This window comes from Oncorhynchus nerka, linkage group LG10 (genome assembly GCF_034236695.1).
Source record: "Oncorhynchus nerka isolate Pitt River linkage group LG10, Oner_Uvic_2.0, whole genome shotgun sequence".
NCBI classification, from domain to species: Eukaryota; Metazoa; Chordata; class Actinopteri; order Salmoniformes; family Salmonidae; genus Oncorhynchus; species Oncorhynchus nerka.
In genome coordinates, this window is record NC_088405.1 from 53,290,435 (window position 1) to 53,315,310 (window position 24,876).

Below are 24,876 nucleotides of genomic sequence, written 5' to 3' on the forward strand. Positions count from 1 at the left end.
ACAGTAAAGTACTTATTTGTTACCCCATAAAAAATATTTGATATTGATATAAAAACAGCTGCTCTGGGCCTTTAACAAAGCAGAGAGGCAATGTAGGACAAAGCTCTTTATATGCAGCAGGCACTATAAAAAGAAAGTGTTCTGCTCTGGTGGTGAATAATACCTCGACAAGTACACGCAACACTCCATCTCTGCCTGGCATCAGTCAGGTTTGACACAGCAATACAGGTTATATAAAAACCGTGCCTTTGAAATGTGATTCAGCCTCACGTCAGCATGGGAGTCCCTAATGAGGAAAAGGAGCTCTGCCTCAATCGAAACAGGAGAGCCTTTTTCAGAAAAGTCATGTTGCATGCCATGCTCTTTGTCAATGCCTTGTTGTGATTGTACATCCTATGTAGCTTACAGGTAGTTTTTGAGAGAGAGATATATTCACGTTGAAAATAATGTGTACAGTATCTAATACAGTATGCCAATGCCTGTTCCCAAAAATATCAGTGCTTAGCGTTGGTACATTGTTTTCACTTGCGTTATACTTGTTTCCACTAACTCGCTTCTCGGTGTATCTTAATATAACAGATATGAAATGCGACATGCTTGATTCATCCGAGGCCTTCGGTCCCTGTGAGAAAACCTTTTACCCCATCAGTTTTGTCTCTGCTCCACCATGTCCCCAGAGGTTCCGTGAGACGCAGTGCGAGAGTGTCTCTCCACACTGGCTCAGTGGTATGAATGGTCTAAACCCTCCACAAGCAGGCCAGTCTGTAATTACTGTACAGCTGAAGACGGAACTCAATTCTACGAACAGGTCACAACACACCATTAGGAAAAGGTGTCTAACACAATACCTCTTCGCCATTCAGAAGATGAACAGTGTGGAAATCAGCATCTTTCTCATGCTGGTCTCAAAATGTGCTGTAGTCTGTCACTACATTGCTGTGAAGACATGCCTTCTCTTGACTGGACCAAATGCGCGGATGCACCAACGTAACCTACCACTCCTTTCCATCATGCTGCCACCTCATGACCTGATATGTCTGAAAACCCATATTACTGCACCTAAAAGTAAAAACCAATATGATAGTCAATCTGATTCCGCATCCCATTACATCTTATGTTCGTCATTCTTCGTTTTTTATTTTTGTATTTACTACCCCTCGTTTTCATGCGTTTCTATTTGCCAGCGTCAGCTGTTACTTGGCACCCACCAAACTGCCCAACTCCCAAACAGTAACATTTCAAGCTGCTCTGGTATAAAAATAGATAACAATGCAGACAAGCCCAGCATCTGTCCATGTCAATCTGGTCTTTCCAAAGTCAAAGGGAAGCCACTATCAAAACGTATGGAAGTTAATACATTGGACTGGAAGTTACACCAAAGTCACACATTAGGCCTACGGCAAGATAAGGAAATTTATCGTAGTTATACTGTAGTATGGTTTCTCTCTCACAGCCTTGTTCAGTTACAATCGAAACGAACAGAGCCAAAGGAGTCCAGCATCACTCACCGTACGTAAGAACTGAATCTCCTCCTCTCCATCTCCTCCTTCCGCCATCCTCTAATGTATTACTTATCACTCTATTCTCCCTGGTTGTTCCTCAGCAAGCCTCGCTGTCTCTCTCCCACCTCTTTTCTCTCACTCCCAGCGTCTGTCTGCGTGTGGGCGTACTGAAGGACAATGTGGGTTCAGTGGCAATGGCTGTGTTTATGAGACAGAGTGACAGTTTACTAACTCCTTGCTCGGTGCAACATGACAAGGGAAAAGTGGGTGGAGCGAACTGTAAAACATGGTGCCACCTTTACGAAGTCCTGTAGAATTGTTGTACCATATTAACAAATGTACTGGTAAAAGTGTGTCCGATTTTAAATATCTACAATATGTGTCAGTGACCAAGCCATAGCCTAAAACGTTAGTGTCGTTGCATTAGTCCCAAAGGGATTCCCATTGGTGAGGTCTGCAACAGGTTTGTGAATACACAGATTTTGCTACCTACTAGGTCAGAAAAATGAAGTCAACCTCTAAACAAATCAGGAAAACACCTCTAATTTTTACTAAAGAGGGATAGACTAATCTGATATCAATTAATAAATCAAAATATTAAAATAAATTATTTTATTCAAACTGAAATACATACATTTACACAAATTATATATAGTCAGATATGTAAAACTCAACTTGACAATAATAAAATCTGCAATCAGCAGTTGCTACATAATATAATAATATTTACCCATTGATTGACAGCTTAGTAACATTTGTACACCATCAGAACCCAAAATAAGCTTATTTTACTCCAATGTTTGAAAAACAATGTAAACAAACACGATATAGTCTCAATACATGGTTAAAACTATAATTGTTATATTATGGACAGGCAGGCCTTGCATCCATAGCTTTGTCGATACATTTGAGTGGTTACATTTCTCCAGCCCCATCCCTCAGATTTTTACCGAAACAGGGAGGCCACTTTGTTATTGTTCTACTGTTGACTGCCGCTTTAAAATACGACTTTTCTAGTATAACCTATATTGGCATAACAGAAAATTACATTTTAAAAAACTTTTAAAAACACATGGCATTCTTTGTGCGAGTGATCTTATTTTCCCATTTGTAAACCCTACTACTCAAGACCAATGCGCTAGTTACGGAGTACCATTTAGTCTGTCCTGTACCCCTCAGATCTGCAATGGGTCCCCTGTGGCCATGCTAATCTCATGGACGGGCCAGCAGGGCGAGTCTCTGTAACGTCTCTTGGTGGCCGGGAGCTTGAACTGCAAGGCTGGTGATGGAGAGAGTTCAACGGGGAGAGAACCCCCATCACTCGCACTGACCCCCATGTCTATCTCTATAAAGCCAAAGGTCGTGACAGAGAAAGGGGAGCAGTTAGTCACCAAGTGTGCAGTGTAGAGGTCAGTTGATGTTCTGTCTATTGGTGTGGGAGAGGGTCCACTGGGAATGGGAGAGCATGTTTCTGTTTGAGAGAGAGAGGAGGGCTTGGAGGGAAAAGGGAGAGGGAATTTGACTTCTGTACTTTTGGACTCCTGCTGTAGGGGGGCCATGGTCTGAGGTGGAACATCTAAGACGGTGTCGGTCAGAAACGGTCTATTCACCTGCGTTGGAACTGTGAGCTGTTTGTCTTGCTCCTCCTTTGGATTGCATGTATTCAAGTGCATCTCCAGCAGATCATGTAGCTCTGACTCCTTAGGTTGTTCCTCCACCGGTTCCAATTGTCTTTCTTTGAGATTCAATTGTGATTCTTTAAACGTCACTTGGCAGGACTCCTTGTTCTGCTTTGGATTGGGTGACGGAGGAGCGCACAAATCCTGGATGGTCTGCATGAGGTGTTCCTGTTGTAGTTGATGAGTATGTTGGATTTCAAACTGTCCTTCTTGGGCAAATTGATAAACACTAGGAGTTGGCTCTGGAGGTGGACATAGGACTGGCTCACTGAGGCTTTGAACAACCACTGGCACCGCTTGATGATTTTTAGAGGCTTGTCCTGGCCAAGGCCCGGGAACACCATCATGGCTGATGGAGCGTCCAAACCGCCGTGCTCCCTGCCGGCGCAGACGTACAACACTCCGCTGACCCCCCTCCCGCTGACTCTCATGCAGGACATCATTGAGCTGAGGTTCAGGGGGCCTTGGAGGAACCCTGGGGTTACGGAGAAGCGTTGTCAGAGCGTTAAACCGCCTGATGCGCTCTGCTACAGACATGTGTGTCCTCTTAAAACCCAGTCCTGACTCTGTCATCTTCTCTTTCTTCACCGGCAGTTGAAGTATGTCCCCAGAGACTCCATCTTCTTTCTCGATCATCCAATCTGTTTTCTCTTTCTTGTAAATTTTATCTTGAATCCTCAGTTGGTCCAATGTCACCTCTGGCATACTGATGGAGCGACGAGGGTGACGGGGCTTCTGACTGACAGATATATCCACTTCTGACTGCTTCTTACTTAGACCCACGTCTTCAGGGTCCTCTTTTATCCCAACCTGCTCTGGATCCCTCAATACATGGTTTGTTTCATACTGTCTAACGGTTTCCTCTATCGTCTCGTTTTCTAACTTGACACCAGAGCATTCACATGATTCCCCAGCTTGTGTCCTGGAAGGTGAGTCCAATGTCGCGAGATCCAGGAAGTGATCGGGATTTTCAGCAAAGCTGTAATTTGGCAGATCAGGGTCATCCTCCACTTCACTCCCCACTAGAACTGAATACAGATAAAATGTCACATTGAGTATTTAAGTGACAAACATGTAACAAAAAATATATATAAAAAAATTAAAAAACCTTGTCCTGGGCCATCAGCCATCATGACAGGAATCCTGGATGGTCCAGTCATACCATCAGTCATTATGACAGGAATCCTGGATGGTCCAGTCATACCATCAGTCATTATGACAGGAATCCTGGATGGTCCAGTCATACCATCAGTCATTATGACAGGAATCCTGGATGGTCCAGTCATACCATCAGTCATTATGACAGGAATCCTGGATGGTCCAACCTCAGAGCTGGATGCTTCAGTCATACCATCAGTGACCATTATACTGCCCATGATCCAATTCTCAGTGTCATTCCCAATGGATGTGGGGGAAGGGTCCTGAGAATAAAGTCGTAGAGTAAGTAGATAAGTCCAACAATAGAGCTCAGCGTCAAAAGACAAGCATGAGCAACATGAAGACCCTGTGTTAGGACAGAATATTGGACAGTGCCAGACTTACAGGGCTGCTCCAGACGGTCATGTTGAAAAATCTAAGAGATGTCCTTCGATGAGCCTTGGCCTCCTGCACCGGATGCCTTCAGGAAACACAGACACAGTCAGACACAAAAACAAGGCGATAGACAAACAAGGGTTAAATAGAAGAATTAGAATCAATGCTTATGATGCTTTAGATTAACTTGTTTGATGTTTTATAATCTTTCTTGTGATTCCTCCTCTTCTCTGGGGCAGTGAGAGTGACGGAGAGCTTGTGCTCCCTACTGCCCTCCACTCCACTCAGGACAGAAGTGTGACTACGGGCAGGGCTTTGGCCGACTGCCGCCTCGGAATCTGCTGGGACAATCAAAACATAGAACTTGTCATACCGTATCTTATGCCACTGACTAAAAGCTATACTGCAGTACAGGCTATAAATACGTGACCATTGGAGGGTTGTTTGCTCATGGATTGGTTGTCTTCTCTAAGGTCATGGATAGAGCGTCTGTATACAGAGAAGGATAATATTAGCTCCATAAAGCATTTAAAATAAAAATCTCAGAGACGTGGTTCATCAAAATATACACTACTGTTCAAAAGTTTGGGGTCACCTAGAAATGTCCTTGTTTTTGAAAGAACACATTTTTTGTCCATTAAAATAACATCAAATTGATTAGAAATACAGTGTAGACATAGGTAATGTTGTAAATGACTATTGTAGCTGGAAACAGCAGATTTTTTATGGAATATCTACACAGGCGTACAGAGACCCATTATCATCAACCATCATTGCTGAGAAGGCCAGCATCCCAGACTTGCCTCTTCACTGTTGATTTTGAGACTGGTGTTTTGCGGGTACTATTTAATGAAGCTGCCAGTTGAGGACTTGTGAGGCGTCTGTTTCTCAAACTAGACACTCTAATGTACTTGTCCTCTTTCTCAGTTGTGCACCGGGACCTCCCACTCTCTCTATTCTGGTTAGAGCCAGTTTGCGCTGTTCTGTGAAGGGAGTAGTACACAGCGTTGTACAAAATCTTCAGTTTCTTGGCAATTTCTTGCATGGAATAGCCTTCATTTCTCAAAACAAGAATAGACTGACGAGTTTCTGAAGAAAGGTCTTTGTTTCTGGCCATTTTGAGCCTGTAATCGAACCCACAAATGCTGATGCTCCAGATACTCAACTAGTCTAAAGAAGGCCAGTTTTATTGCTTCTTTAATTAGAACAGTTTTCAGCTGTGCTAACATAATTGCAAAGGGGTTTTCTAATGATCAATTAGCCTTTTAAATGATCAACTTGGATTAGCTAACACAATGTGCCATTGGAACACAGGAGTGATGGTTGCTGATAATGGGCCTCTACGCCTATGTAGATATTCCATTAAAAAAATGTTTCCGGCTACAATAGTCATTTACAACAATAAATGTCTACACTGTATTTCTGATCAATTTGATGTTATTTTAAAATGGACCAAAAATGTGACTCTCTTTCAAAAACAAGGACATTTCTAAGTGACCCCAAACTTTTGCACGGTAGTGTGTATGTATTTATTTTTTAAAGACAGTTAAATGCAAGTACCTTTTTTTAGCAGAGCTCTCAACATCAGGGACAGGATCTTCAGTCGACTTTCGTTTAGATGTGATTGGTAATTCAGGTGTGTTGTGGTGAGCGGTCTTTGTATTTTGCTGGCCTGTGAGGTCAAGGTTATAAAGTCAGAGGCAACACACTTATTGGCCCTTACTGAGGTCAATCCTTTCTGAATCACTTTTTACTAACAGCATTTGAACTTTGCAACCAGTTAACAAGCAGCAAAAATCATATCATTACCACAACATTATGCACGTACTGTCTGGGGGATGTAAAAGGTCAGTGTGAGTGCGGCCTGTCTTCAATTTACTGAGAGCATCCACAAATATCTCTGGAGAGATCAAGCAAAAAATTATAATAATCTGAATTGAATTCATACATTTTCCAGCAACGTATTTATTCTGAAATTATTATCACAGTATAAACCTCATTATCCAGTCATTGCAAAACTCTCACCTCCAACACTGCGCCTCCTTTGATGTCCTAAAAGTCTATACACACCAAGTCCTGCCCTCTCCTGAAACCTCCCCCCATCAACTGGGGGTGTGGAGGACTCTGCTAGTGTTGCCATGTCCATAATAGAAGGGGGGACAACACCTGGGGACATATAGAAGAGTGAAATTAGTATCAACTTTAAACCTAACATCTGTCATCAGCTACTATCCAAATGTATATTTCTCTAAACTTACCAATGCGATCAGCGTGTATTATGAGTTTCTTGATCACTGCTGCTTGTCTATGCAGTCGTCTCTCTGTACCTGCGGTCAGTTTAGAGCCCCCAGCTGGACAATGTAGCAGATTAGGTGCAATCACAAGAGCCAGATTGCCCACTTCCATACGATTCTCTTTACATCTAGTGAATGTGAGTGATAGGAGATGATGGAGAAACTTAGGCACAGAGTGACACAGACCTCCCTTAGCCCAGATAAAAGAAGAAGTCATCCTGAATTTCTGGAAACAAACCTTTGAGCCGTCTGTCTCAGGAAGGTGCAGAAGTATCGGAGGGCCCGTGAATGCGACGGGGGGAACAGGGCTGTGAGAAGAAGAGCTCCATCCTCGACCTGCTCCTGCCGACCCTCCTCCTCGTCCAAGCCCTGTGCACGACACAGTGGCACCTGTAGATCCACAGGGATGAGGGGCGAGGGCAGCTCCCGTAAGAACTGCTTCACAAGAGACGCCACATCACAGGGCTGCAGAGTGGCTGAATGTGGCAGAGAAAAGACTGGCTCCCCCTGCTCCAGACCAGCCTGTCATGAGGAGGTAGAGCGTCAACATAGAAAAGATAGACCCATGAAAGTAAGAAAATTGACATTCCTGCACATCCACATCCCTCCTGTGCCGCCTCACCCTCAGAGCTCGCATCCGGCTAAACGACCCGGTCTTTCGAAACAGCCCTTCAGTATGAAGATGCTGGGATAAAAATTCACAGGCATCCACCAAGAACCTATGGAATAGTTAGATCACTCAAATGGAATTTAAGTCATGTCCAACCAAAACGTTGGGCTTTCTTTCAGTTGTTCATTGTAATCAGAATTGGCCACATTAGATTTTTTTTAATCACATCTCCCAGTTATGACTGTATTTAAAGCAACCATACAACTCAAGTTCACATACTTTGGCACTGTCCCACTCATATCAGTTAAATCACACTGTGGCAGCAATATCAGGTCCCGACCAAAAGCAAATTTAGATTGGTTCTCCTGAAAGACATCCATCAACAACAAATCATTGTGCTAAAAAGCCTTTCTACAACAAATCAATACCTCAAGACTGGTAGTTTGCAAATTATGATAAGTACATTTGAATATTTAAGAAACGTGACCTTGACAGTAATCAATCAAGTAATCAAAAGTCTGTGACAGCATATCGTGTTGTGGACAATGGAAAATATGCTCTATTGACGCATTGAGATTTACTGTTGAGAAAACATATTGGTCTTGTTGGTTACCTGTCTGACAGGGTCGCTCGTGTATGGCCCATTCAAGAAGTTCTTCCAGTTTTTCACGCGAACTCCAGATGCTTTCAAAGCGTGTATCACCGCCACCAGGCGCAGACGGTCGTCCATGGGGTTTGGCATTGGTAGATCCAGTTAGGATGTCTTCTTTAAAAATTAAATAAGTTGAAAGTAGTGGCTTTTGAAAACTCCATCACTATTAAAAACCTACATTTCGTCAGAGCTAGGTAGAGAAATGATGTAGCCTACGTTGTTGCACGTCTTTGAGCCTTTCATCCCGCCGCCATCAAATTAGATACTTCCGGTCTCCTGTGCCCAAATAAGGCGTAATGTAGGTGTGATGGGCACGGTTCACAGAGACGCTTGTCTGTTCTGAAGTCACAAATATAGTTTGAAATGGTCAGTACATAATGAAAAAGAGCCCCCTACATACACGCCATACATAATGAAAAAGAGCACCATACATACACGCCATACAGGAATGGACATATTTCACATTTATTGACATTGATTCATAGGGCCTTTTCTTAAAAGCGTGTTAACCCTCGCAAGGCTGTCGGCCCAGACGGCATCGCTAACCGCGTCCTCAGAGCATGCGCAGACAGGCTGGCTGCTGTGTTTATGGACATATTCAATCTCTCCCTATCCCAGTCTGCTGTCGCTACATGCTTCAAGTTGGCCACCATTTGTTCCTGTACCCAAGAAAGCACAGGTAACTGAACTAAATTACTATCGCCCCTTAGCACCCACGTCTGTCATCAGGGGCGGCAGGGGTGGTTAGAGCGTTGGACTAGTAACCGGAAGGTTGCAAGTTCAAACCCCCGAATTGACAAGGTACAAATCTGTCGTTCTGCCCCTGAACAGGCAGTTAACCCACTGTTCCTAGGCCGTCATTGAAAATAAGAATTTGAGGTAAAATAAATAAAGGTAAAATAAAAAATCATGAAATGCTTTGAGAGACTAGTCAAAGATCATATCACCTCTACCTTACCGGTCACCCACTTCACTTTGCTTACTTCCCCAATAGATCCACAGATGATGCCATCACACTGCCCTATCCCATCTGATACACATGTAAGAATGCTGTTCATTGACACCTCCAAGCTACCTTAATCAACATCCATGTCTTTGGCCCCTTGGAGCAGTGGGTTAACTACCTTGCTCAGGGGCAGAATGACAGATTTTTACCTTGTCAGCTCAGGGAGGCTACCTGCCGCTACTGGGGCCCCACAAGGGTGCGTGCTTAGCCCCCTCCTGTACTCTCAGTTCACCCATGACTGTGTGGCCAAGAACGCTTCCAACTCAATCATGAAGTTTGCAGACGACACAACAGTATTGATTACCAACAATGACGAGACAGTCTACATGGAGGAGGTGAGGGCTCTGGGAGTGTGGTGCCTGGAAAATATCCTCTCACTCAACAAAAGAAAGGAGATGATCGTGGACTTCAGGAAATAGCAGAGGGAGCACCCCCTATCCACATTGACGGGACCGTAGCGGAGAAGGTGGAAAGCTTAAAGTTCCTTGGGTTATAGATCACTGACAAACTGAAATGGTCCACCCACACAGACAGTGTGGTGAAGAAGGCACAACAGCGCCTCTTCAACCTCAGGAGACTGAAGAAATTTGTCTTGGCATCTAAAACCCTCACAAATTTTTATAGTTGCACAATTGAGAGCATCCTGTCGGGCAGTATCACCGCCTGGTGTGTCAACTGCACCGCCCGCAACCGCAGGGCTCTCCAGAAGGTAGTGCGGTATGCCCAACACGTCACCGGGGGCAAACTACCTGCCCTCCAGGACACCTACAGCACCAAATGTCAAAGGAAGGCCAAAAAGATAATAAAGGACAACAACCATCCATCCCACTGCCTGTTCACCCCGCTATCAATCAGAAGGCAAGGTCAATACAGGTGCATCAAAGCGGCTCCTCTGTCCTACACTCGTTACCGGTGTTAATGGCACCTGTTTGAACTTGTTATCAGTATAAAAGACACCTGTCCACAACCTCAAACAGTCACACTCCAAACTCCACTATGGCCAAGACCAAAGAGCTGTCAAAGGACACCAGAAACAAAATTGTAGACCTGCACCAGGCTGGGAAGACTGAATCTGCAATAGGTAAGCAGCTTGGTTTGAAGAAATCAACTGTGGGAGCAATTATTAGGAAATGGAAGACATACAAGACCACTGATAATCTCCCTCGATCTGGGGCTCCACACAAGATCTCACCCCATGGGGTCAAAATGATCACAAGAACCACACGGGGGGACCTAGTGAATGACCTGCAGAGAGCTGGGACCAAAGTAACAAAGCCTACCATCAGTAACACACTAAGCCGCCAGGGACTCAAATCCTGCAGTGCCAGACGTGTCCCCCTGCTTAAGCCAGTACATGTCCAGGCCCGTCTGAAGTTTGCTAGAGATCATTTGGATGATCCAGAAGAAGATTGGGAGAATGTCATATGGTCAGATGAAACCAAAATATGACTTTGAATAGACACGATGAATAGACACTCCCGGGGTGGTAGGTAGCCTAGCGGTTAAGAGTATTGGGCCAGTCACCGAAAGGTTGTTGGCTCAAATCCCTGAGCCGACTAAGTGAAAAATCAGTTGATGTGTCATTGAGCAAGGCACTTAACCCGAATTACTTCTGTAAGTCGCTCTTGATAAGAGGGTCTGCTAAATGATTCAAATGTAAAGATATGTGATATATATATATATATTATCACATTTTTAAAAATACAATGACTTGTATCCATATACTCAACTTCCTATTTGTCCAACAAAAATAATATTATATAAAACGGTTATCGTCCATTCTTATTTACACATGCATCATCAAACATAGTACAATTTAATTGAATGTGCACATTCAAATCTACACAATGTTTATGAATTTGACTTTTAGTAAAATGTCAGGATGCCACTTTTGTGGATCTGCATGAATTATGTAATCTCCCCCCTTGTGGGTGTCTTTCTATCTCCATTTTTGATCAATTCTGTCACATAATTTCAGTCGTGTGTTTCTTTTTTTTCCAGAAAAGTTCTGATGTTGCTGACGTTGCTCTCCATGTCCTCCTCCATGCCACCTGCCTCCTCCCTCAGTCCGGCCCTCCCACATGGGCGTGGGGGCCTCAATTTCTCTTGGCCGTCCACCCACAGAATGGTACACCGGCCATCAATACCGTCAACAGAGACAGAGGAGAATCAGAGCAGTTTCTCTCTTTATCTTAATTTTTTTTGAAAGTCAAACACAAAACTCAGTTACTCAGCAATAGCATACCTTGTAGACTGCAATGCTTTCCCCCTGCCTTTACTAGCAAAATGTAAGACTGGTCATTTCTTGCTGCAAGCGGAAAGGGGAGACAAGCTGCTGTGGAGAACATGGAAAAGGGTTCATCATTAATATAGCTATTAACAATACAAATAAATATAACTAAACAAGATATGTTTGGGATATATAAGCGTTACTGTGAAAAGTCTACATCCATATGCACTTCATATAATTATGCTAAATGTTCATGCTGACTGACTTACACAGACGTCCTCATACTAATTTTCTTGCTGACTCTGTGGAGCTGTACTCATCTTCTGGTTCTGACTTCCTCACTGCACTTTGCTGTGCCCTCTTAAGTGTTGCTCTTCTGTTCTCTTCTCTGAGCTCACAATCTGAGGCCAACTCTTTGCTCCTGACTAAAAAGATGTATTTTAGCGCTGTAAGGATACAGGTCAGTTGACAGGCCCGAGCCCAATTTCCCGATAGTTTGGAATTTAGGCTTAGGAATGTTTTAACTATGCTAAGCTACACATCATGAAATATATTGAGACAAATTACAGACAGCCTACAAGTAGAAAAATATAACGTAATTGAACATTAAACGTATTTCAATATGATTGAAATCCTATATTTTATTTCTGTTTTCATTTGAAGCACATTTTATACATCGCTTGTTTGTATCAATTGCAAAGACATTGGCAACTTTGTTCTGAAGTTATCCGTGGTCCAGAGAGACAAATAAACCATGTAATGTTATGTTTAGCGGAGATCTAAATATGTATATGTGACGCCGGAGGGCAACAACGCATCCACTAATGCACTTCTATGGGTAGTCTGAGGCAAGCGTTATATACCGAACCCCATCCGGCTGCGCGCGTGCATGAATTAATTTTGTTCCCCAACACCAAACGCGATCACAACACGCAGGTTAAAATATCAAAACAAACTCTGAATTTGGGGACAGGTCGAAAAGCATTAAACGTTTATGGCAATTTAGCTTGCACTTGCTAGCTAATTTAACGATTGTTTTGGGAAACAGCTCGGAGATGTAACGAAGCTCTAACGATGTACTTAGCCTTCAAGTGCTTTTGGGAAACCGGGCGCTGATTGAATTACGGCCCTTAGAGTTGGACAGGTAATATCTTATCACACTATCATATTTAGCACATATGATCTGTGCCTTGCCCAGACTGCTCAGGGTGGTGCGCGTGCAGCCCTACAGGTGATAATAGGAACCAAATCCATTTCTGTGCTGCGCACACGCCTCTAAGCTGCACTGGCTCGTTCTGCTCGATTTGAGAATATGTTTGAGCACCACTGACTAATTCAATCTTTGCACTCTAGTGCTTTTAATGTGGACATAGATTTAGCCTGCATATTACGTTACTTTTAGTATACAGGCGATATTGCATGTTTCTTCTCTCCCTAGGCAAAGGACTGAAGCGTAACCTGAAAACGTTTGATTATCATTTGGCATTGACACTAATAGTCCTCCAATATATCTTGATGTATCTTATGGATTTGCCTGTAAATGGGTTTAAAAAACATATAGAGAAATGAATCACCTAGTGAAAAGTAAGGCTTATAAAACTCAGACATTCTTCAGCACTGTCATGAGGAAAACCAACCCCCTCCTTTGACAAACTACCAATTGCTCAGGGTTGAGATTGGTGTCCAGCAGAGGCTGTCATATCACAGCAATACGTGACTCCACCTGAACCGAAGTCAGTGAGAGAAATGTGCATCCACAGCACAATTCTGCTGACACTTTGAATATCACATTCCCGTCGGAGTCGGTCTCATTATTACCTGATGGCATAGATATGTAAGCAGAGAAGACTAGTCCATGTTTAGCTGTCAAGCTCCCGCCTGTTCCTCTTTGGATTAGTAGATACATCTCGTTATTTTAACACTTTTTAAAATATTCGATGAGGGGTGTTGACATCAACCCCCCCGTATTACAGTTTGGACTTAAATCGGCTGGGAAATATATGGCAATACTTAAATGGCTGTCTAGCAATTACCAACTTAAAAGTTTGAAGAATTTAAAAATGTGTAAATATTGTACAATCCATGTCTGCAGAGAAAGATTTACCCAGAAAGACTCAGCGGTAATTACTGCCAAAGGTGATTCTAACATGTGTTGACTCGGGGGTGGGAATACTTATGTAAATTAGATATCTGTATTTAATTGAATACATTTGTTCATTTCTAAAAACATGTTTTCACTTTGTCATTATGGAGTATTCTGTGTTGATGGGTGAGAAAAATTGAAATCATTTTGAATTCAGGCTGTAACACAAAATGTGGAATAAGTCAAGGGGTAACGTTATGAGTACTTTCTGAAGGCACTGTGTGTGTATATATCATTTTACTTTGCTACAGCAAATAGTGTTTTATAAACTCATGTGGGCTGGGGATCCGTGAGAAGATGCATGACACCATAATAAAATAAATAAAATCAATCATGCAATATGGCTTCTGCTAGCTAGTCTTCAGATAACAAGTCAACATTATCTAATCAGTTTTCAATATACTCGCCCATATAGCATATTGTTCCTATCTCTCCCCATTATATTCACAAAACCCTGAAACATGTAACTAGCTATTGCACTTACTGCGAGTAATGTTCTTATTCAGGCTTTCGCAAATGTTTTGTTGACAAAGATACGGAAACTGTAACTTCCTGTTTCCATATGTCAATAATTGAGTCAAGATGATGCACCGATGCGAATGTTAAATAAATTGTATCAAATCACCACACATGACATATACATGAGATATCCACTTCTGTGTAGTTCTTAATTTACCTAAATTGCAATTTGTGCATTGGGGCATTTGTAATCATATTAGTTGTTGCCTGCAGTGTTGTAGGGTGTTGGGGGGCTTAATGTATTTTATGAAAACCAAAAGCAACCTTTGGTAAGATTTAGATATGTACATACAGTACTGGCTATCCGGAAGCAAACACATTTTAAAGAGAAGTGGGCAGAAATACATTATTTTTGTTTTAGATCGGGGCAAAACACCCCCCCCCTCAATAGGGCAATCTGACCCCTGAAGGTGTGTTAATCTATTTTATGTTTTACTTTGACATTTGAGTAATTGACACTTAAAATCTAAAGTCTAGGTATTTTAATTAAATAAATCTAATATCAAAAGTAAAAATGACATTACACATCTCACTATTAATATCCTCATTATGATGGGGTGGGGGGAATTATTATATCAATGTACGCAAAATTGTTTTGAGATGAGACAAATAACATTTTTTTGTTAAGCAAGAGTAGTGGCAGCCAATGAAAGTGTGGAAAAAGTGGTTTCTGTGAGAATTACAGGAAGTTTAACCCCAAGCCACCTAATTACTTCTTTACAATGTGCCTTTAAAAACACTAACTTTTAGGTGTCCAATGTTATAGCTGTGTGGTTCTTGTAATGATCCATAATTAAAATCTGGACTTTTGTGAGCCGTACTCAAGGAAACAAGACAGGAAAAAAAAGAGACAACCAAATGAAATTACATTTTGAAGTAAAAATCTTCAGATTATATTCTCAAATACAAAAAGATTACATTTAGTTTGAACACAGAACCATATGCAGATACTGTTTGACATACATTTTATATAGTTTTACAACCACACAAACTAGTTATTGATCACAAGATTCAAAAATGACTTTAGGGACATGTTACAGAATATTTTAAATGGTGTGAAAAATGCTGGTAAATGTGGTTTTACAATCTCTCTTTTTATTTAAAAAAAAAGTCATCAGAATGTCAGTCTTCAATTTCAATAAATATGGGCAAAATATTCATGGTTAATTCAAAACGAGAATAATAAGTCCAGACTCCACCAATTTCTTGAAAACTTATGGTTCTTTGATCTAAAACTAAAAAATGTCATGTCAATAGCAAAATTTGAAAACAAAAACAATGTTGTCCAAAAATATTCCATCTCTTAAAAACACATTGAAATGTACACATGCAAATCCCAGCTACCTTTTATGAGCTCTAATAAACATTCACTGCGCAACACTAAACTGTCCTACATCTGCATGTTAAACTACACCTCTGTTGCTCATTTCAAATAGCCAACATCTAGAACAGGCAAGAAAAATAAGCTGCGTGTTACTAAAGTGTTGCAGGACCTACTGCAAACATAATGCTAACGTCGTGGCGTGGCAAGAATAAAAATCCTGTATCTAAAAAGGCAGGGAAGAAAAACTGGACCCTTAAACATTTTTTTAAATGTAAGCTATAAGAAAGTGCAGGCTAATCATTAAGGAGATGTAATGACAATGAAAATGCAGAGGTCTAGCCTGCAGGCAGGATAAGCAATGGAATGCTGCTGAGGGAATAAGATCCGTCTCATCAGCGCACTACTTTATGCCTACTGTGTGCCCTGAGAACCCTGGCTGTAGTTTCCATATTGGCTGTAGTACTGATTCCATTGGCTCTGGTTCTGGTAATACTGCTGCCACTGCTGTGCATACTGGATAAGAGAGAGCAAGACATTATCAACAGAGCTTTAGACAGGTGAACATGATATATGGGACAACCTAAGAAACTAGGTTGGCCCGACTCACCTGTTGATACTGCTGGTTGTAGGTCTGTTGCTGCTGGTTGTAGGTCTGTCCAGTGGCAACAGGAGCAGTGGAGGCGGCAGGAGTTTGGCTGTAACCTGGGTACTGGCTGTAGCTGCCGTAGTTGTAACCCTGGTTGTAGTTGCCCTGATTGTATCCCTGGTTGTATGTCTGTGTCTACAAATTAAAACATACGATGTCAGAAAGTTTGAAGCACTGGTGAAGAGTTGACAGAGGAACAAATTCCAGAGGGAGAACCACATGTAGGGAGATGCCATTTAACACAGTTTACCTGTCCTTGGCTGTAACTCCCAGTGCCTCCCTTGTTATATTGTCCTTGGCGGTGCTGATTGTAGCTCACTCCAGATTGCTGGTTGCGGTTGTAGTCATGTTGTCCTCCTGCAGCACCATCACGGTTGCTCCCCCAGCGGTTCTGCTGATAGCCTCCATGGTTATACCCTGTAAAGTGTAAAGCAAAAGCAGTTAAGTAGGCTCACTAACACGCAAAAAAAAAAAAAACGTTTAAAACTAAATAAATTCCACAGACACCTTCCACCTCACCTCCTCTGAAGTTGCCACCTTGACTCTGATAGCCTCCCCTTCCCCCTTGGGGGCCACCACGGTTGTCATGGCGCTGGTAGGGTGCACCACGACCACGGAATCCTCCTTGGCGGTTGTCGAAGCGTTTGTCTGGGGGTGGGCCGGCCTTGCGGCCCTCCTCATTGTATTGCTTTACCAGCGTGTCAGCCTCTTCTCGTTTCAGCTCGATGAAGGTCACGTCGTCAAGAAACTCACCAGCTTCTGGGAGCACAAAGTTGGCTACAGGAAGCAGAGGGGTAGGCGTTGTCAGGACGAGTATAGCGGCACCGTCGAAAGAAAGAAAATCATTATTACTATCTGATAGACAATACTAGGAAGAGGTAGGAAGGGAAAGAGGGAAGTGGGGGAGAGTTATACCAGAATTATAGCAAAACGTTACCTCAAGGGACAGGGGAGAATTTGCTCCAGTTTAGGGAGGAATTGTATTTAACTAGGCAAGTCAGTTAAGAACAAATTATTATTTACAATGACGGCCTACAACGGCCAAACCCTAACCTGGACGACACTGGGCCAATTGTGCACCGCCCTATGGGACTCCCAATCATGGCCGGTAATGATACAGCCTGGAATCGAACCAGGGTCTGTAGTGCCTTAGACTGCTGCCCCACTCAGGAGACCATAGAAAAATAACAAAACTAAGGAGAGTGATGAATATGTAGAGTTTTCAGTTGTAAACCACAAGCATAGCTTACGGAAGGAAGCATAGCCTGTGGGCGTATGTCCTCAGTTAGTCCTTAAGTAATAAATGTGGATTTTTTTTCCACTCCCCTGGTACTGGAAATATTACTGCCAATGGTTTTGTTAAAATGTTCAATTGATAATCTATTAAAAATCTCATCCTTCAAGGGTCAGAATCCAAACCACACTTGAAATGGACAATCCCCTGCACCCTGAGTTTGCAGTGCTAAATAGATGAATGAGAAAGATGAAAGAAATGGTTAAAAAAAACAAGAGAATGATAGATGATAAAGGGGGAAATAGTGGGAATAGCTCTTTGAAGGGGGGCGGGGGACGGGTGGGATCTTCCAAGTTTCGATAAAACAACAACAAAAAACATAGGAAATGCATTGTCTTTGTGTGGTTTTTAATTTTTTGTTATCCATGGAATTCCTACCTTTCATTTCTAATACAGCATGATCGGGCACATCCTTCCCTTCCTCATCAGTTCGCTTTAACGTTCGCTCTTTTAAATCCTCGTCCGTGGGACATATTACAATAGCCTTGCGTTGAAAACCTTCAAAAGGACGCATTTTTCGTCTCTGGGCTGATCCATATACATTTGTCTAGCAAAGTTGACAAGAAAAAAGTAGAAGCTGTTTGTTATTGTTCACTTGTCTGCTTTTTGTTATGGCTTTGCGTTCCATAGGAGGGAAATTGGATTCCTGCAACGATGAAAGTGAGAGTTCCCCCCCATACTGTTCTGGAACTACATATGGTTCTCTCACAACCCAACAACTTACTTTTGTGTCTGGAATACATTTCCTGGGAGAAAGAACTTTGGGGACCCATGTTAGCCATCTATTGGCTAAATTCTTGCAAGTTCTCAACTGGTCAACGTTTCCAATGAAAAGCTGAAAGCTTTAGCTACCTAAGGCCAGATTCTACATGACAAAATAACAGTTGCGTTTAAAAAATATATATTTTACAAAAATATGCTGCATCCTTTAATATATTTTTGCCATGTTTACAACGCACCCTTACAAGGTTGAGCAAATAGATGAATGTGCCCATTAATCCCTTCTGCCACACAGCTCACATTCACTTCCATATAATTAACAGTAGAAAAACTAAATCTGTCAAATCAATTGAATTGTCTCCAGGTAAACCCTTAAGGACAATCAATGAACTGTTTTTCTATTCTCTATGTGGCAGGTATTTGCTACGCCACTGCTCTGATAATGACCTCAAAAAAAAAAAAAAAAAAAGATCAACAAATAATTGATCATTTATCAAAAGTTGGGTAATATTTCACCTACAATAACAGGGTCCCCATTTACTTACCAGAACTTACCTTTTTTTGTCAATAGCCCAACTGTCTCATGACAATAACAACAGACAAAACCTACCTGTCAATACTCACTCACACTGTGGCACCCATTAGAACGTCCAGGACCTCACCTACCTTGAGTAACTTGAGCAAACGCCCTGAAAATTCAAACATGTTAGTTCACTTACCTTAATGTTTTATTTATTTAACATACAACATTTAAAAAAAAGTTCCATATGCTGTCTGTATGTATAAATCAACTATCATACATCAGAGGTGATGAGAGTTTAAACTTGAACTAATCTTACAGTTAACGAACAACAGAAGGTGTATTTCTTACTCACCACCCGGCAGTGTTTACTTGTTTTTCAACATCTTATTATAGACATGGACTATTTGTACAGCTTATAGCTCTTTAAGAACAGAACATAGGGAGGATATTCAAAAAATATTGAGTAAAAACATACAATTGCAACACCGCTTTCATTTAAGCAAAACAGAAAGAATGTTTTCAGCAGCATGTTCAGGGTGATAACTTCCAGGAGTTCAGATGTTGATCGAGGCCTCTACACTAGAGAGACCGCATCACAGAGTGCATTAATGGACATGTGCATCAGTGAACAACAGTGGGCAGGGTTGGAAAGGAGGGAGGGTGAGCACAAAAACATAGCATGGGATGAGAAATCAGACAGTACCTGATCCAGGATGTAGTTACGCTTCTTGCGGGCAGCGATCTGGATCAGCCTGTTCAGACACTGTGTGGCCTGCTGGATCAGGACATCCCACCGACCTGAATAGTTCTTCTGACGCCGCAGCCCCATCACCTGAGGGTGGAGGTTTTCATTACGTTAGAGGGGAACGTGACACTAAAAAAGACCAAGACTAAAGGATTCTGTGTTCAAACAAAGATTACAACTGACCTTCATCTTCTCCATTATGGCGTTGGTGCCCAGGATGTTGTATTTCTTTGCAGGGTGCTCCTCCGCGTGCTTCAAGGCCCAAGTGGTTTTCCCAGACGCAGGCAGACCAACCATCATCAATAGCTGAGGTAAAACAAGAGGGTCAAACATGCAATTGGTCATGGCACCTCACAGCTACTGATGACAGAATATTTTTTTTTTTGTGATCCAACATGGCTGGCACTCACCTCACAGTCAGCCTTGGAGGCAGGCCCAACAGTCCCCCGCATCTTGTTCTCCAGAGGGACGTTCTGAATGAAGGTGTATCCCTCAGGCAGGGGGAAGAAGGGCTCCTCTTTCTGGCCAAAGTTGAATTCAATGGCACAGTTCTTCACAAGAACGTGGGGAAAGAGTGGCCGCTCAGCCAACTCCTCCCGTGACACACGGAAGGCCACATCTAGCCACTTGCCGTTCTTTGAGAAGGCCATCTCCACTTCCTCACCGCTATCGAAGTCCTGAACAAGACATGGAGAGGAAAACGTTTAGGCTTATTGAGTACTCAGCTTCTATGAGTAAGATGAATCGAAGTGAATCTTCTGCACCATCACAAAGACTTACAATGTAGCACCCAAGGACATCGTTTTCACCAAACTTTTCCCCGTAATCCTCAAATTTACACTTGGAAGATTTCTTGCCAGTTCCTCCATAGCCATAAGAGAACGGTTCTTCACCTGTAATAAGCAGTAAAAACAGGAGTTTGTGTGTTGTTTCAAATCACATGAAATGTTGATAGTAACAATGACATAATCCCAAGTGTTCCAGCTCAAGTACAGAAGCGCTTAAAAAAAAAAAACACTGACCGAGCTGTGTGTTGCAGGTGTCCAGAGACCAGCCAATGCGCACTACATGAGGATCAGGCTCACTGCTGGGGAGGTGCTTCACAGAGATCTCCTCATTTATCTGGGCAAGAAAAACATGCACCAAATTATTATTTTCTGAAAAATCGAATGAGACTTGACAGCAAAAAATAAATAAAAAGGAATATTCCATCTGCAAAGCACCTAAGTGAAATGCAACTTCATTTAAAAAGGAAATACCTTCATTTCAAAGCAGACACGCCCTTTGTTGACGCCATAGGAAGCTCGTGCACCTGACCACAGGTATGCAAAACCTTCAATGGTCAGCGGGTATCCACTATACCGGTCACGTGATACCTTGAAGTGCAGATCGCAATTATCTGCAAAAAACAAAACCTCATCAAAAGTCAATAATAAACCATTAAAAAAAATCCTACTACAATCCCGAAACATAGTACTTTCACTCACAAGTATCGATGGCCACAAGAGTGTCATCAAAATCTTCTTCCTCTTCCTCTGCTGGAGGCTGGGGAGAACGTCCCCTGTGTGACGGGAGTGTGGAGCATAAGCTAGAGGTGTAGTTCTATAGAATGTTTTCAAGACACTTTAGTGAAATAGTTTTCAAACTAGCAATGTGCACAGTTATTGGAATATCCAAAACGGCGTTAGTATTGGAATATTGTGTGAGTATAATTTGTTGTGACAAAACATTTTATCGACTTGTTTTAACACTGGAAATGCTTATTCTAAATTAAATTATAATATCCATGTGATACATGTCATACAAGTATCCATACAAGTATCCTACCATGACATTTCAAATGTTTTATTTCATAAAACAAAAAATACTGATAGCCTTCACGTTGGTAGCTTGTTGTTTATGTTGGCCAATCAAAGCGGCTCAATGTGTAACAAGAGTAGTGAGAGTTCACTATTGCAATGCAAACCGGAATAAAAAGGACTGAATTAAAAGTTAGCGAAATTAGAAGGAGTAGGCTACAACGAGCAACCAACAGGTAGGCTGTTTTATCCAAATGGGGTTGGGGAGAAATCACTAAATGTGGCCTCAACTAGCTATACAGTGTAGCTAGCCTCTCTAGGCTACTCCAGTCAAGACAGGCACTGTTATCTGGGATGATAAATAACATTGTGGCTGCTACAAGTTAGGTAGTCTTGGCTGTACTCAAGTAGAGGCTCTCTATGCCTCCATCTGCTCGCTCCAATCTCACAGGCACCTCCGCAGATGCAGCAATAGAGCACCAGCCTTTCCCCTCGCACAGCAGGTTTTTTTTAAACAACACATGCATTTCAAATATCCGGATATCCAACAAAAATTCATGATACTATTCGAATAGCGAAATTATTTTAAACCCCCATCCCTATTTCAAACTTGTTCCACTTAGAAACATTTTAACACACCTTTTTTCCTCCCGATGTTCATAGTATCCATAGCCACGGCCTTCATCGTATGGCCTCTTACGGTTGTGTCGGTTATCCTCCGTTTTGGCCTGGGTTGCCTGCTCAGCCTCCCATTCATTGGCTGGCTCTGGATGATGAGCCCTTGGCTGCTGGGGCTCCTTCTCTTCCTTCAACTGCTCCTGCTCCTTTTTCAACTCTGCTTTCATCACAAACTCCTCTGCACCAATGAGGTCAATGTTGTCAATAATTACTGCTTGAGCAACAGTGTGAATTGAGAGAATATACTAAGCATGAACAAGTTATTACTGACCTGGCTTAATTTCAGGCATCTCCACAGGCTCAATTGATTCCGACTCCAGTGGCTCTTTTTGCACAGGCTTTGGTTGCACAGGTTCTGGTTGCACAGGTTCCTCCATCTCCGGTTCCTCCATCTCCGGTTCTAGCACCTGTGGCTCTGGCTCTTGTCTTTTGTCTGACTCATACGCCTGCGGAATCTGTGGCTCCATCACATCTTCTGTGAAATCGACCATCCCAGATCCCATTGCAGGGACTTGACCATACATCTGCGCCCCATCCCGGCTGTCTGCTTCACTCTGTTCGTTATCACCATTCGCCTCATCAGCCTGCGGGACAAACTGCACTTCCTTGTCCTTAATATATTTTTCTTCTTCCCCATCATCTTTAACTAAAAAAGAAAACAGTGTCAGTATCACAAGCTGCTTGTTTTACATATTTGGAGTAGCACAGCAGTTTCATCTGAAAACAATCTGTGAACATACCGTCATCACCATCTCCAGCGTCTCCGCCAATATCGTTTTGCTGATCCCCCTCCTCCCCAACATCGGCAATCGGTGGCCCATCCCCTTCACCTGCAGCCTCGGCCTCAAGTGCTGACTGCAACCTTATGACGAGATCCGCCTTCAGCCCACGAGTATCCAGGCCTCGCAGCTGAAGCTCCTCCTTCAGCTCGTTGACTTTGAGCTTCTTCACATTGATTCCACTCATTTTTCATGCAACTTCTTCAGTGATCAGAAATTCCAATCTATACGAAATTAATGCACAGGCAAGGAATTCAGTTTAGAAATGTACTTAACCGCCTAGTAGTGGTAACGTTAGCTAAACTAGCTATTTACTGTAGTTAGTTACACATTATTGCCCCACCTGAGCTAGCTAGCTCGCTATTTCGTTGCATTACAAGACCATGCGTGGACATCGCTCGCGTAGCAAAAACATACAATACACTGCGAAACAACGCACGGGTCAAAATCCAACAGTTTTCTTAAAGTTAGCTAGCTAGGTAGATTTCTACTGGAGAACCAGTTTAGGTCTGACGTCACACCAACATAACTAGCTGTATACAATAATGTTTTTATTTATTTAACCTTTATTTAAATGATGCAAGTCAGTTGAGAACACATTCGTATTTACATTGACGGCCTAACCCGTACTACCCTGGGCCAATTCTGCGCCGCCCTATCACGATCGGTTGTGATACAGCCTGGAATCGAACCAGGGTCTGTAGTGCCTTAGACCGCTGCTTCACTCGAGAGCCCATAGATAGTATAGTGTAGCTAGGTCATGTGAATTTACATTACTAACCTCTTTCCTCACCCCTATAATGTCCTTGCTAGAGATTCATGCAGCGACCAACTCAACTAAAACAAAATGGACGACTCTGTCGCTAACGAAGCTGTAAACATCTTTGCGCTGTTTTGTCTGTTTCTTATTCTTTAAGTTTTTATTGGCGAATAGCTACCAACTGACAGCTGCATACATCGCCACCTACTGTCCTGGAGTGTGAGACCGGTCACGACCTATCTATGCCTCCATATTCTCTTAACTAACCATCATCTGCATATAAGGCCCCCCTGTCCGATATCCAGAAAGAGATCATCAATCATCAACATGACTAAGATAGCACTAATAGCACCAACCTGTGTAGTTCCATTTTCCAACTCATATTCTCTTGATAACTCCGATCCCACCCTGACCTGGAAGGTTCGGTCAAACAAGAAATCCATAATCCAGGTGTACATTCTCCCTATAATACCCATTCAATTTAATCAGTAGACCTTCCCGCCACATTGTATCATATGCTTTTTCAATGTCAAAATATACTAAAGTGGATTTAACAAGTGACATCAAGAATAGATCATAGCTTTCACGGAGGAGACAGGTTAAAGAAGGATTTTTAAGCCAAATTCATAACATATAATACATAATACATATAATATAATACATATAATACATATAATATAGTACATATAATACATATAATATAATACATATAATACATATAATATAGTACATATAATACATATAATACATATAATATAGTACATATAATACATATAATATAATACATATAATACATATAATACATAATACATATAATATAATACATATAATACATATAATATAGTACATATAATACATATAATATAATACATATAATACATAATACATATAATATAATACATATAATACATATAATATAGTACATATAATACATATAATCCGTAACATATCATACGAAATGGGTGATGGACATCACAAATGAATACATAACATATGAAACGTTACATATCATACTAAAATGCATCAGATTTACGTACAGAATAATACGAATCCAGGTTGATTGAAATCAACCATCCCATATCCCACTGCAGGGACTTGACCATACATCTGCGACCCATCTGGGCCCCATCCGTACCCCATCCGGTACAACAAGAACCTTTTCCACCACCGCTGAAAGAGCCAGAGCCACCAGTCCAGCATGTTGTGCCTAATACAAAAGAGGAAGAGGAGCCCATGGAGGAGCAGCCCCCGCTAGACAAAAGGAAACTGCAGACATAATTGTTTACAGGTAATCCTATAGTTGTTTGTCTCAGTTGTTTGGTACAGTGGTTGGTTGTATTCATGTGAAAGTTTTGAAAAGGTATAGATTTAATGACACAACTGGTATCTTGCAACCGATAACGAGCAGAATCATCTACAGTCACTCTGGGTATCCCCTCA

General features: G+C 42.0%; 3 protein-coding genes across 14 annotated transcripts in view; all 3 read right to left on the reverse strand.

Moving 5' to 3' along the window:
* LOC115135571 (ryanodine receptor 1-like) overlaps positions 1 to 1,686 on the reverse strand; it is a 73,835-nt gene extending 72,149 nt beyond the window's left edge. For all 6 annotated transcript variants that reach the window (XM_065023560.1, XM_065023557.1, XM_065023556.1 and 3 more), the window contains exon 1: positions 1,509 to 1,686. In XM_065023560.1, the coding sequence (XP_064879632.1) occupies positions 1,509 to 1,556 (48 nt within the window). In that variant the 5' untranslated portion in view covers positions 1,557 to 1,686. The remainder of the gene's footprint in view (positions 1 to 1,508) is intronic.
* Positions 1,687 to 2,099: 413 nt separating this feature from the next.
* LOC115135573 (uncharacterized) lies at positions 2,100 to 14,221 on the reverse strand. Of its 6 annotated transcripts, none has more exons than XM_029670390.2 (15): positions 14,134 to 14,221; positions 11,522 to 11,611; positions 8,232 to 8,609; positions 7,898 to 7,983; positions 7,631 to 7,727; positions 7,247 to 7,530; positions 6,973 to 7,136; positions 6,740 to 6,880; positions 6,543 to 6,614; positions 6,275 to 6,386; positions 5,145 to 5,203; positions 4,902 to 5,052; positions 4,724 to 4,799; positions 4,290 to 4,602; positions 2,100 to 4,209 (listed from the first exon to the last, which is right to left on the reverse strand). In XM_029670390.2, the coding sequence occupies exons 3-15, from the start codon at positions 8,358 to 8,360 to the stop codon at positions 2,678 to 2,680; spliced, it is 3,216 nt and encodes a 1,071-aa protein (XP_029526250.2). In that variant the 5' UTR covers positions 8,361 to 8,609; positions 11,522 to 11,611; positions 14,134 to 14,221; the 3' UTR covers positions 2,100 to 2,677. The 6 variants fall into 6 exon arrangements, with proteins under 6 accessions (XP_029526250.2, XP_064879637.1, XP_064879634.1 ...); XM_065023565.1 differs by having other exon boundaries at positions 8,232 to 8,381; positions 8,487 to 11,611; XM_065023562.1 differs by having other exon boundaries at positions 8,232 to 8,384; positions 8,487 to 11,611.
* Positions 14,222 to 15,032: 811 nt separating this feature from the next.
* On the reverse strand, positions 15,033 to 23,569 carry LOC115135575 (heterogeneous nuclear ribonucleoprotein U-like protein 1). Of its 2 annotated transcripts, none has more exons than XM_029670400.2 (16): positions 23,470 to 23,569; positions 22,638 to 22,900; positions 22,169 to 22,543; positions 21,859 to 22,075; positions 20,908 to 20,981; positions 20,680 to 20,819; positions 20,443 to 20,542; positions 20,201 to 20,313; positions 19,831 to 20,097; positions 19,604 to 19,726; positions 19,379 to 19,507; positions 17,811 to 17,979; positions 16,658 to 16,915; positions 16,389 to 16,555; positions 16,100 to 16,273; positions 15,033 to 16,005 (listed from the first exon to the last, which is right to left on the reverse strand). In XM_029670400.2, the coding sequence occupies exons 2-16, from the start codon at positions 22,861 to 22,863 to the stop codon at positions 15,904 to 15,906; spliced, it is 2,634 nt and encodes an 877-aa protein (XP_029526260.1). In that variant the 5' UTR covers positions 22,864 to 22,900; positions 23,470 to 23,569; the 3' UTR covers positions 15,033 to 15,903. The 2 variants fall into 2 exon arrangements, with proteins under 2 accessions (XP_029526260.1, XP_029526259.1); XM_029670399.2 differs by having other exon boundaries at positions 23,458 to 23,567.
* Between the last annotated feature and the right edge of the window lie 1,307 nt (positions 23,570 to 24,876).

Excerpts from the sequence above, each read along its gene's own strand:
- LOC115135573 (XM_029670390.2), bottom strand. The coding sequence starts at position 8,360 with ATGCCAAACCCCATGGACGACCGTCTGCGCCTGGTGGCGGTGATACAC. Across the intron at positions 7,984-8,231 it reads CGAGCGACCCTGTCAGACAG|GAGAACCAATCTAAATTTGC; the intron begins GTAACCAACAAG and ends GATGTCTTTCAG. Across the intron at positions 5,204-6,274 it reads GAGAGCTCTGCTAAAAAAAG|ACGCTCTATCCATGACCTTA; the intron begins GTACTTGCATTT and ends CTCTGTATACAG.
- LOC115135575 (XM_029670400.2), bottom strand. The coding sequence starts at position 22,863 with ATGAGTGGAATCAATGTGAAGAAGCTCAAAGTCAACGAGCTGAAGGAG. Across the intron at positions 22,076-22,168 it reads GATGCCTGAAATTAAGCCAG|AGGAGTTTGTGATGAAAGCA; the intron begins GTCAGTAATAAC and ends TCATTGGTGCAG. Across the intron at positions 20,543-20,679 it reads GTGTCTGCTTTGAAATGAAG|ATAAATGAGGAGATCTCTGT; the intron begins GTATTTCCTTTT and ends TTTCTTGCCCAG.